A 12,691-nucleotide genomic window follows, 5' to 3' on the forward strand; every position below is an offset into this window, starting at 1 on the left:
TACACATCATTGGATCTAGGATGCATACTCAGCTAAAATAGGATAAATGAAAAAAATTATCTCAAGCAGTACACGTTTCCTGCACACAAGGCAAATACAGCAAGTTAGCAAATTTTAGAGAACTTGAAATACTGAAATTCCTATAATTAATATTTTCCTCAGCAAGAGCACCTATTTAAGAGAATATCATTTACTAGGTAAGCCTGAAACTTCACTGCCTCAAGTTTTATACCCTCTATTTTATGCTCATGAATGAAAGCACCATGATAGCACTACTTACAGAGCCACCAAAGCAGCAATGCAGAATCTTCAGTTTTTTGTTGAAACTCACTTTATTAAAAAAAAACAAAACTGTCATGAACAATAAATTACAATCATTTCCCCCCTTTTATAAATTCTTCATAAAATATATTTGACAATTTTAAAAGAAAATTTCAAAAGTTGCTTTCATTTCTGAAGTGCTGATGACTTATTTTTTGACCATTTTGTCATGCTGGTGAATTATTTTGTAGCTGCTACAATAGTTTGATTGATAACATTTTACAATTAAAAACAACAAGGAAAAAAAAAAACAGACTAGCAGAAAGAACTATTCTGTGTGCTATTTATCTGACACTTAATACTTACTTCATCATAATGACAAAGTATCCCTTAGCACCAAAAATCTACAGGAACCCCATCTTTCTAAGTGACGACTAGTGCAAAATAACATTCTATGAGCTAACTGTACAACCCTATATTTTAACTGGACACAGCTGCCTATAAGCTTATTTGAAATATTTGGTCTTTTTTCAATTAAGACAAATTTCATAAAACACTATAAACCATGGCAAGAGACTCTATGAGGAATAATTGTTTATTGAGTACCTATTATGGGCAAGGCACTGTGCACAAATTCTCAATTTCATTTTTTCTCTAGGAAATTTCCAGGAATTGTCAAACATCACTCTCATCTTTTATTTCTTACTTTTTGCTGGAAAAGGCCTGTGGCTAAAAGTCATTTTTTTTAACTATAATTTTTATCAACTTTGAGTGCTGAGCACACAGTAGGTACTTAATAAATACCTCTGAAAGAACAAAGAAAGACGAAGAATTTACTACCATTTTGGTTGGTATTTTAGAATACAGGCTATTTTAGAATACAAGGACTTGAGAAAATTCCAGAAGAAACTTCCTGATCACCTCACACTTTTACCTCCAATGAAAGAATTTTACTTCACAAGTAAAATCTTTCAAAATAAGTTATAATTTGGCTTGAGGATGTAGCTCAGTGGTAAAGCTCTTGCATAGCATGCTCGAGGACTTGGGTTAGACCCAGCACCACAAAAAAAAAAAAAAAAAAATCAACTACTTTAAATAAGGCAGGAACACAAAACTATACCCTTAGGAAACTGTGACTTTAAGCAAAAGATATTTGAAAAGCAAATGAAGCACTGGCCTAGCATCAGCTATCTGTTGAAGTGCCATGTTAGTGACAAGACATTATAATGATGCTTTTTCTTACTTCTAATTACTTGATCGCCTTGGTCATATCTGTGTTAAACTAATTTGGTGATGTCAATAAAAATAAAAGGGTCAATTATCGCAAAGTTCCTGTGTATTTCCACAAGATTTACAATTTCCAAAAGGATTCTTACACGTAATAGCTTAAAATTGATGTTAAAGGTTTGTGACTTTTTTTTCATCATTTTAGAGGCATTATTTCAATAAAACCTTTCAGTGCAAATTTGAAAATTCCAGATTAAGTATCACAGTTTAGAATTTTATACACTCTAATTTTTTGTGTTATATTTACTTCATTTATCCTCTGAATACATTAAAAATGGGGGAAATTATGACAGCAGTATTGTAAAAGTTGTGGAAGTTCAAAAGCTTAGAAGGCTTTGCAAACTATTAATAATTTCAGTCTAATACTATTTTGCTTGGCTTTTAGATTCTAATGCTTTATAAAGATTAACCTAGATACAATGTAGAGTTTATTTAACCTTCAAGGCTAACATTCTGTTTTAGATTTTAACTATCTGCACTTACAGGAAAACAAACTGAAGACAACCATACATTTAAAATAAACTAACTTCAAGAATAATGGTCTCTGGGCTGGGGATGTGGCTCAAGCGGTAGCGCGCTTGCCTGGCATGCGTGTGGCCCGGGTTTGATCCTCAGCACCACATACAAACAAAGATGTTGTGTCCGCCGAAAACTAAAGAAAATAAATATTGAAAAAATTCTCTCTCTTAAAAAAAAAAAAAAAAAAAAAAATAATGGTCTCTTGGTTTTTGACACAGACCATACGGATTGTATAAAATCAATAACTTTTCTATTTGAAAAGTAGTTGATGCCACAGGATTTTATCCATTTGCCAAACTGTACATGTATTATTTCCCACCTTAGATAAAGGTGGCCAATATTTAAGACATCTATCAACACTACCATTACTGTCTCAAATGAGAGAAGAAAACAGTATCAGTGCCAAAATGAAAGGAACTCCAGTGATTCAACAAGAGACCATGCCAGGGTAGGCAATGTGAGATTTGGTTTCTTCAACTTTATACTGAGGCTTAGACAGTCTTGAAACCAAAAATTAATACATCAAGTGTTGTTTTTCATTTATAGCAAAGCTTTTAGAAACAAAAGAATCCCGTGTTCAGATTTATATCAGATTGTAGATGCTCCAGGGCAGATCTGTCCCAATGCAGTGGTTTAATTAGTTAAAAGAATGCTCAGTTACCTAAAAGAAGGTATGACTGAATAAATGTCCTTGCTGACCTCTACCATATGATTGCATGACTAATTTAAGTCTAAGAGCTACAGGGCACTGGAGAGAGCTCAGACATACTTCAGCAGCTTTGGATTGCTTAATTTCAATTATGTTTACTCAGTAATTTTAGACCCTCCAAAATGATGCTTTCAAAAAAAGTTGTATAACATTACAAAAAAAAAATTATTAAGATCTCATTAGAGGGAGGGACAGGGGAAGAAGATGAGGGAAGGTTCGTTTATTTTCCATCACTAATTTCACCAGCAAATCTCAAAAACCCAAACCTCTATCAAATAATTTAAACAGAAGTGGCATTTTCTTCAAATGGAATGCAAAATGCACACATTCACATACTTACATATACATAAATATATACATATATGTTTCCTTTACAAAGCTTCAAAGGTTGCATTACCAGCATGCAAACCTCTTTTTTCATGGAAATGCCTAATACTGACAAGGAATGTCTAAAATACTTAGAGACATATTTCCAAAAAACTGGACTCTTTTCTTCTTGGCTCTTAGGGAATTTTCCTGCCAAACTTCTACCAATGATCATTAAAAAAAAAAAAAAAAAAAGTCTACACCCACATTGGTAATATACATTTAAAACATACTAACAAAATGGTCAGCTTAGATTAAGAAAAATGAGGAAAAAAAAATCCCACAATAAAATCTAAACCCTTAGAAGGTGGAGTTTAGCTTTTTGTATTCTTTTTCAGCCACATAATGTTGCATCACTGTTAAATCAGAAGCAGCATATCATCCAAGATATCTGTAAATAATATGTCACGTTTCCCAGCTGCTATCTTTAAATGCAATTTGTACTAATCTGAGTTCTAGTTCAAAAGCATCTGGACGATCCTGAGGGTTTGCGGCCAGCATTTCCTTAATCAGTTGTTTCATTCGCCCATTCATAGACTTTTTCTTCACAGGAATTAGAAGTTCCATTTTGGGATTTTCCAAAAGTGCCTCCCCAACCGGCACAATTTCAGTTCCTTGTTTTACATAACTCCCCAAGAGTTCCTTCTTTGTCTCTGTGTCTATGAATGTGATCCTTTCCAGCATCGCCCAGATAATAATCCCCAGAGCAAAGATGTCAGCTTTCGCTGTGTAGTGTCCTTCCCATACTTCAGGAGCCATGTAGAAATCCGTTCCACATGCCGTGGAAAGGAAACACTTGTTTACACTGACAGGTTCTTCTGGGTTTTGCCCAGAGGCTGAACAAACTTTACTTAGGCCAAAATCAGCCACTTTCAATGTGGGTTCTAAGTCACTAGTATCCAACCTGCTTTGAGAAATCAGGATGTTGTCCGGCTTCAGATCTCGGTGGATGATCTGGTTTTTATGCAAGAAAGCCAGGGCACTGCTCAGCTGAAGCATGAAGCTGGTGTTAGTTTTCCGATTGGGTTTTCTGGACAACAGATACTCATTCATATCTCCTCCGTCACAAAAATCCATCACAAACCACAAATAATAGGCGCTTCTGGGATCAAAGGCAATTTCTCCTTTTAACGAAGTCTCTACAAGCTATAAAGGGGAAAAATAGATTACAATAATTTAACAGGTTATAACTTAATTATAGGAAAAGAAGAATTGATTCCAAGAATAAGTCTTTAGTTTTTGTTTTTGCAGTGCTGAGTATTGAATCCAGGGCCTAATGCATGCCAGGCAAGTGTTCTACCACTGGGCTGCACCTCCAGGTCTTCATGTCTCCAGTTTTAAGTGGAAATTCCATGATTATCTATCTATCTATCTATCTATCTATCTATCTATCTATCTATCTATCTTTGTGATACTAGGGATTAAACCCAGGGGCACTCTACCTCTGAGCTACATCCCATCCTTTTTTTATTTTGAAACAGTGTCTTGCTAAATTGCTCAGGAAGACCTCAAACTTTTAATCCTTATGCCTCAGACTCTTGAGTAGCTGGGATTATAGGTGTGAGCCACCTTGCCTGTTAGGAATATTTTATTTGGTCAGTGCTCTCATATGTATTTTAAACTTGAATACTTTATATATAAATTATCCCTTTGTCCCTAACAAATATATATTAAAATCTCCAAGCCAAGAGACAAAACTTCCATTTTACTCATAGCTTTATTTTGAGAAGTGTCCAATTGGCCTACATTTTCTGGATATATCAATGGAGCTAAATTCTACCCATCACCTAGCTCATCATTTTATGAAAAGACTATAGTGCTTTAAAAACATTTGTTGTATGGTATCCTTTTCAGACTTATAGGTTTAAGAAAAAATATGAAAAAACTTGTTGAGGAATAAGTTGACAACTTTCCATTTAAATCTACTGGTACTCCTTGTCATTTTGGCCAGCTGGAGCACAGAATACCCCTCCACACCATCATCCCTCAGGGCCAACCCCAGCAACAACTGCATTGGTCTGCAGATGTCTCTTTTGCATGTGTTTTCCCTATTGCATAGGTTTGCCAGTGAGACCCAGAAAATAAATGAACAGAAAGATACAGATCACATTATTATTTACCAGATGGTTTCCTAAATAGTTTTGAACAATGCAGAGTCCTAGTAGTCAATTGGTTTAGAGAAAGGCCAGACAGTAAATATTTCAGATTTGGAAAGTGTCATGAATTCTCTTCTTCCTTTCCTGTCCTTTTTTATTCTCAAGTTTTAAAAAATGTAAAAACTATTTTTAGTATCCAGACTATAAGAAAATAGTGCTGGGCCTCTCTAGTTTACAACTACAGAAATACTGTGCCTGACCTACTTATTTTCATGGGGTGGGGAATAGTAGCCATTGGTTCTCTTACCTAAAGTCCTTCAATGGCTTCCTTGTTCTTTTAAAATATAGCCTATGCTTTTTAACAGGGCTATGGGACATTATATGCTCTGACTTCTGCTGACCCTTTTAGCCTCATCTCAAAACAGTTCTCTTTGTACACTACAGAGTTACTGTCTTCTGGGCTGGGGATGTGGCTCAAGTGGTAGCTCGCTCGCCTGGCATGTGTGCGGCCCGGGTTCGATCCTCAGCACCACATACAAACAAAGATGTTGTGTCCGCCAAGAACTGAAAAATAAATATTAAAAAATTCTCTCTCAAAAAAAAAAAAATTAAAAAAAGAATTACTGTCTTCTTTCAGTTCTTTTAAATGCTTCATGCTTTTGGCTTTAATACTTTTGTATGTAGTTTTTTCTGCCTGTGAAATTTTTCTAATCACTAGTCTAGCTAATGACTATTGACTCTATGAGGTTTTTTTTTTTTACTTCATCTGCTTGCTTGCTTGCTTTATCTATTTATTTATTTATTTATTTTTGTAGTTGTAGATGGAATACCTTTGTTTATTTTTATGTGGTGCTAAGGATTGAACTCAATGCCTCATACATGCTAGGCAATCGCTTTGCAGCTGAACTACAACCCCAGCCCTGCTTTTATTTATTTATTTATGATGCTGAGGATGGAGCCCGGTGCCTCACTCGTACCAGGCAAGTGCTCTACTACTAAGCCACAACCCTAGCCCTAACTCTACAAATTTTAATTAAACATTTAATAATTCTTGAACCCTAGGATCATGTCAAGAAGGCACTTGCTAAATGTGTTGATGAATGTCTGGTAAACTACATAAAGCCAAAGAAAAGACAATTTAAATACAGGTTCCTATGACTGAGTACTTCTTATGGGCCAAGTATTATTTCTGCAGCATCTCTAATTTTTTTGTTTTCTGGTACTAGAGACTGAACCAGGGGCACTTGGGACACTTTACTACTGAGCTCATCCCCAGTCCTTTTTATGAGATAAGGTCTCATTAAGTTGGTGAGGACGGCCTTGAATTTTCCATCTTTCTGCCACAGCCTCTTGAGTCACTAGGATTCCAGGTGTATGCCGCCATGCCCAGTTCATCTCTAATTTTGACAACTCCCATGGGAGTTAAAAAATTATTACAACCATTTTACATATGAAGAAACAGATGTTTGGAAAAGTTGGGTTATTTGTCCAAGGTCATTCTGATAGTAAAAAGTGTCAAAAGATCTATCAATCTTTAAAAAAAGAAAGAGTCTGGGCATGTTGGCATATGCCTATGATCTCAGTAACTTGGGAAGCTGAGGCAGGATTACAAGTTCAAAGCTAGTCTCAGGGGCTGGGGATGTGGCTCAAGCGGTAGCGTGCTCGCCTGGCATGCATGTGGCCCGGGTTCGATCCTCAGCACCACATACAAACAAAGATGTTGTGTCCACCCAAAACTAAAAAATAAATATTAAAAATTCTAAAAAAAAAAAAAAAAAAAAAGAGATAAAAAAAGCTAGTTTCAGCAACTTGGTGAGGCCCTAAGCAACTTAATGAGATCCAGACTCAAAAAAAAAAAAGAAAGAAAAGATAAAGGGCTGGGGGTATTGCTCAGTGGTTTAATCCAGAGTACCCTCCCAAAAAAAGAAAAGACATTTCTAAACAAAAAGGCAATTTAGATTAAAAAAGTCACTGAATTAAGTTTGGTAGTACTTTACATCTTAAAACCTTGAAAGACCAGCTAATGCCTAGTTAACGATAATGGTTGCTGGCTCTAGATTCAGCACTAATGCAAATGTTTAAATGTTTTTGTTTTTCCATCCAAAAGAGATTCTTTTCTTTTAGTTTCTAAAACTCAAAGTTCAGCAAAGTTCTATCCACTTTTAAGAGGAAATGTGGTTTTCCTAGCATTTGTGAAGCCCTAAATTCAATCCCCAATACTACACACATACAAAAAGGGAATGTGCTAAGAATGTTTCTAATATTTTTTATCAGTGCAACTTACATAATAAGCACTTTTAGAAAAGTAAACAATAGAGGCCAAACAGTTGTGTTAATTCATTGTGCTGAGAAAACTTCAGTGTATAAAGTGCCAAGTTTCGATATAAATTCTTCAGAATATTTTGTCCACCATAAATACTTGCAAGTTTCTAATTACACATATCAGTTTGTTTTCTTTGTCATTCCTATTCAAAAGGCTTTTGTGGTTTTAAACACACTTTAATTTTTATTTTTAAAGTCATATATTTTTTTGTTTTTTATTGGTACATTATAATTACACATAATAGTGGAATTCATTGTTACATATTTGTACATGCTCATTATATAACAATATAATTTAGTTAATATAATTCCCCAATATTAAACACACTTTTAAATGTTAAAAGTCCAATGGTCAATTCTGAATGTAAATACACTCAAGGAAAGCTGTTTCCTTTTCTAAGGGACTGGCCTTAAGAAATTCTGCTCTGGTCCTTGCCTAACTAACTAGGCCTTAACTATCTTTTTTATTCAGTGACTAGAGAGCTCTAAGAGATTTTGACTTTATTTTATTTTTTTAGATGTATGGACCTTTATTTTATTTATTTATATGTGGTGCTGAGAATCAAACCCAGTGCCTCACACATGCTAGGCAAGCACTCTACCACTAAGCCACAGCCTCAACCCCGGGATTTTGACTTTAGAAGAAGTCAATCTTAAAAAAAAAAAAAAAGCTTTTCCATATTCCTATGCTACAAAAGAGTAATATGGGAGTTAAGAGAGCATAAAGCTTTAGTTATCAAGACACAGTGGTGCACACTTGTAATCCCGGCAACTAGAGAGACTGAGGCAGGAGAATTGTAAATTCGTGACCAGCCTCAGCAATTTTACAAGGTCCTAAGCAATTTAGCCTGCCTTAAAATAAAAAAATAAAAAGGGCTGGGGATGTGGCTCAGTGGTTAAATGCCCCTGGTTTCAATCTCTGATATGGAAAAAAATTAAAAATAAAAAAGTCTGCTAAATTCAGCTCCCAATCTGACACTAGCTAGGTAGATGTCAGTGGATAAGTTCATTATTCTAAACCTCAATGTCTTCATTTGTAATGAAGATAATGTTACCTTATAGGATTTTTTTTTAAATATTCATTTTTTAGTTGTAGATGGACCCAATATGTTCATTTTATTTGTTTATTTTTATGTGGTGCTGAGGATTGAACCCAGGGCCTTACACATGCAAGGCAAGCGCTCAAACGCTGAGCCATAACTCCAGCCCCCCTTATAGGACTGTTTTGAGCAACTTTCCTTAAAGCACTTAGCACACAGTATTAAACCAAGGAGGGACATTTGTTGATACCGGCACTGTTAATAACATTCATAAAAATTAATTGGAATTGCATGGGTGAGAAACCACAATACCCTCCAAAACAGCAAAGGGTTATATTTATACACGTGATTTATAAAAGAGATGTCTAGTTACCTATGGGTATCGCTATCAGTTAAGGGAGTTTTTCCTTTTTTTCAGTTTTTAGTTCCAAAAAAATTTATTTCAAAGAAGTGAACTTATTAAAATATAGTCTCAAGCATTTCTCCAGTTTCTATCTTGCCCCATTCCTATGCAGACTGGCAAGTACCATGGCCTAACAGGTGGCTTATGTTATTTTTAGGTATGTGCATCACAAGTTTAAATAAAACCCTGTTTTAAAGCAAACACCTATTCTATTCTTGGCAGATCTCTATATACTCCTAACTATAAAACATCTGCATTTAACAGGAAAAGTTCATCCGACCCTTTCATTCCTCTTCTTGCTGACCAATGTCATGTTCACATCTTTTCTATTTCCCATCCAAAAATACATACCTGTAAATAAAGGGAAGAATTAGAGCCATGGGACATCTTTTGCACCATCCCATCTTTCTGTAGGATGCATTCTTCCAGGTGAATCACATTTGGATGTTGGCTCTTGATACTGCTTAGTGCCCAGAATTCACGAAGTGCTAGTTCAACATTTTCAGGTGCGTGGCATCGGATTTTTTTCACTGCCACCCGTGCAGAGGTCTTTCTGATGACTGCTTCATACACAACACCGTAACTACCTCGGCCTACCTCCCGTATTAGATCGTACTTTGGCTGGCTACTCACCATCTTCAAGGTCGAGGTTTCTGGAAAAATCAATAAAGTGCTCAATTGAAATTAGGTACACCCACTGGTTGGTTTATTCTTGTACAGAGGGATTCAGTTATCATCTGGTTGGTTACCTGTAGTGCTTAAGGATATTTTCTATACCTTGGGCAAATCTAACTCTAATAATAGAGCTACCATTTAGGTAGTACTTACCACATATTAGGGACTGTTTCAAACACATTACAATATTATATTCATTTAATCCCCACATTATGGTCATTTTAGAAGTGAAGAAATTAAAGCAGAGAGAGGTTAAATAAAATGCCCAAAGTCAAACAGCGAGTAACTGGTGAACCTGGGATTTGAAATCAGGCCACCTGGCTCAAACATCCATTATTTTGACCACTAAGCTATACTGCTTCTTCAATGAGTACTTGAAAATGTGACTGTTAAAAATAAACCCCCAAATTCAGCATTTTACTGATCATGAACAAACAAACAGGGAGGCAAAATCTCAGTCTGTCCTTAAGACTAACCCAATATACAAGATCACAAAACAGCAAAAACAGAAAACCCTCACAGTTAGAAATATAAACACCAGGCTTATGTTTTAGGACTGAAAGTGAACGGGATCATTTTACAGAACTAATATTGTTGTTTTTATTATTAGACATAAACAGCCAAACCATATGTGTTTATTTTTATCTGTTTCTTAGGTTATTCCCTTATTTCCTGCAAAATAAATGAAAATAAGGTTCTCGGAAAAGAGCTTTTTTTTTTTTTTTTTTAAATAAAGCTACTTAGAATATGACTACCTTTTTGTTATTGTTAACAATAGTTATTTAGTTCTAGGTCTTTCTTGCAAAAACAAAAACAAAAAAACTATCCTACAACATCAAGAGGAACTCTCTGACAAAGTTCTTTAGAATCCAACTTGATAAATCCTTTAAAAGTAGGAGCAAAGGTCCTACAATACACATGCTCATATTTTGAATAGAAAAAGTTCAAAGTGTACCTCCTCACCCCCCAAATTCTCATTTGTAGGTTGTCATCACGCGCAAAGAAGGTAACCTGAGATTGTACAATATTTTTTATCTCATACAACTGGGGAAACAAAAATCGGCTGACTGTAGAACCTGAGAAGTAGGAAACAGCTACTCTATGTCTACAGGGCAGATTCAATAAAGAAAACCACTGCTTCTCAGATTGCTTTAAGTCCCACTTCCTCGAATTGGTCACCTACCCTTCAAATTCCCACTATTTCCTAGTGTCTGCTTTGCTGCCAGAGAATCAGAGGCGGCAGGCCGTCGGCTCTACGCGGCCGCCCACTGCTCTGCATCTCCAGGTGGCTCGCTTCTCGGAAGCAGTCCCCCCGCCTCCCGCCGGGTGCGAGGACCCCCGTGGGAAAGAGCACCTTCCTGAATAGGGAACAAGGAAGGTGGCTTTGAATTCCTCACAACCCTGGATCAAAAGACAACGCGGTGGTGCACGCCGTGCTAATCGAGACGACTTACGCTGGCATCTCCCGGGCCCTCCTGCCTGCCGTGCTCACCCAGCGCTGGACGCCGGCCGGCCGGGCCATACACCTGCTGGGGCGGGGGAGGGCCAGCTGCGGCCAGAGGTGGTGCCGGACACGGCGGCTCAGGCCACGATCCTCGCTAAGTATCTGGCTTTCCCCTCCGCGGCCGCGACCCGGGGAGACCCTACGGGGGTCCTCCCGGGGCCCTTCACCCCAGGAGTCGATCCCGCGGCGGCCTCCACTCCTTGGGGCTGCGGGCGGAGCGCCGGGGCCCGGGGAGTGGCCCTGGCGTGAGAGGAGGCCGCAGCTGGGGCCGGTGGCCTGAAGCGCGGGCCCTGCCCGCGATGACTCGCTGACAGGTCTGTGACAGGCCTGCAGGGAGGAGAGGCGCCTGCGGGGTCGGTGGCTCTGCGGCAGGACCTCCGTGCCACGCCGACGCGCCTGCTTTACCTCAGGGTAGCCGCCGCTGCTGCTCCCTCTCATGGGCTCTGCAGGCCGCCATTATCGGGCAGCTCGCGCCTCCGCCGCCGCCGCCTCCAGTCAGAGGCCGGCGCGCGCCCCCGTGGTGCGCGCAGACACACCCCCTCACGCCGGCGGCCCCGCCTCCCTCCGGCTTTCCGTAGAGCGCCGCTCCGCCGAGCGCCGCCTACTGGGCGCGCACCCGGGACTCTGCTCCCCGCTCCCGGATCCTGGGACTGTGGGGAGCCCGGAGTCGCCGGAGGTGTGCGCGCTCCGGAGCGCACCACTGGCGCCCCTCCCCGCAGGGGTGGTCGGCCCGGGAGACCGCTTCACGCCCGGGCTCTGTCGCCCCATACCCGCGGCGGGCGCGCACAGCCTACGGCCCCGGGAAGGGTCTGCGGCGGCAGGTGGCGGCCTAGCGGTGCGCGCACCCGGCCGCGGCCTGCCCGCCCCTTTCCGACCTACCGAGCTGCGGGCTGGCGTGCGGGGGTCGCTGGGGCAACACGCCTGGTGCATCTTCCTCCGCGCCGGCCCAGGACACCTTCGGAACGCTGAGCTTTGCGGCGGTCGCGGGGAGGCGAGGCCTGAGCTGGGAGACCTGGCGTGCGCCCCGCCGGGAGGGAGGCTGCACCTTTTGTCCGAGTCACTGAGCCATGTTTGCGGGCGGCGTTGTTGCCGAGGCGGCGGCGCGGGGCTGGGTGCGATCATCTGGGAAGACGCCGTCCCCTGCTCCGCCGGCGCGGTGGTATCTCCCTTAAAGAAGCCCGCGCCTCATTGTTCCCGGCCGCTGGGAGTCGGGGCGCCCTACCGGGTGGCGGGAGGGAGGGCGCGGAGGCGCCCGCACCTGGCTGCAGCGTCCGCGACGCCGGGCCTGGCAGGTTCCGAGAAGAGGGTCGGAATCCAGCTGGGGCGGCGCGCCGGAAGGAGCCACGGTCTGAGCCCGGCTAGGCCGGGATTGACAGCCAGGACGGCTGTCCTGGGGCGAGCACTCAGTGGGCGCGTTGGCCGCCGGAGTCCTTCGGCTACCCCACATCTGTCAATCAGATCCCGGCATGCCTCGGCCTGACTGCCAGCCCCAGCTGACGGTCACTCAGA

The 12,691-nt window shown here is 40.6% G+C and overlaps 1 protein-coding gene across 2 annotated transcripts; it reads right to left on the reverse strand.

The window, feature by feature from the left end:
- Nucleotides 1-360: 360 nt before the first annotated feature.
- Nucleotides 361-12,229, reverse strand: Pdik1l (PDLIM1 interacting kinase 1 like). 2 transcript variants are annotated; one of them, XM_076863188.2, is made up of 3 exons: nucleotides 12,062-12,229; nucleotides 9,355-9,656; nucleotides 361-4,288 (listed from the first exon to the last, which is right to left on the reverse strand). In XM_076863188.2, the coding sequence occupies exons 2-3, from the start codon at nucleotides 9,637-9,639 to the stop codon at nucleotides 3,548-3,550; spliced, it is 1,026 nt and encodes a 341-aa protein (XP_076719303.1). In that variant the 5' UTR covers nucleotides 9,640-9,656; nucleotides 12,062-12,229; the 3' UTR covers nucleotides 361-3,547. The 2 variants fall into 2 exon arrangements, with proteins under 2 accessions (XP_076719303.1, XP_076719302.1); XM_076863187.2 differs by lacking the exon at nucleotides 12,062-12,229 and adding an exon at nucleotides 11,588-11,663.
- Between the last annotated feature and the right edge of the window lie 462 nt (nucleotides 12,230-12,691).

This window comes from Callospermophilus lateralis, chromosome 7 (assembly GCF_048772815.1).
Source record: "Callospermophilus lateralis isolate mCalLat2 chromosome 7, mCalLat2.hap1, whole genome shotgun sequence".
In the NCBI taxonomy this organism is placed as follows: Eukaryota; Metazoa; Chordata; class Mammalia; order Rodentia; family Sciuridae; genus Callospermophilus; species Callospermophilus lateralis.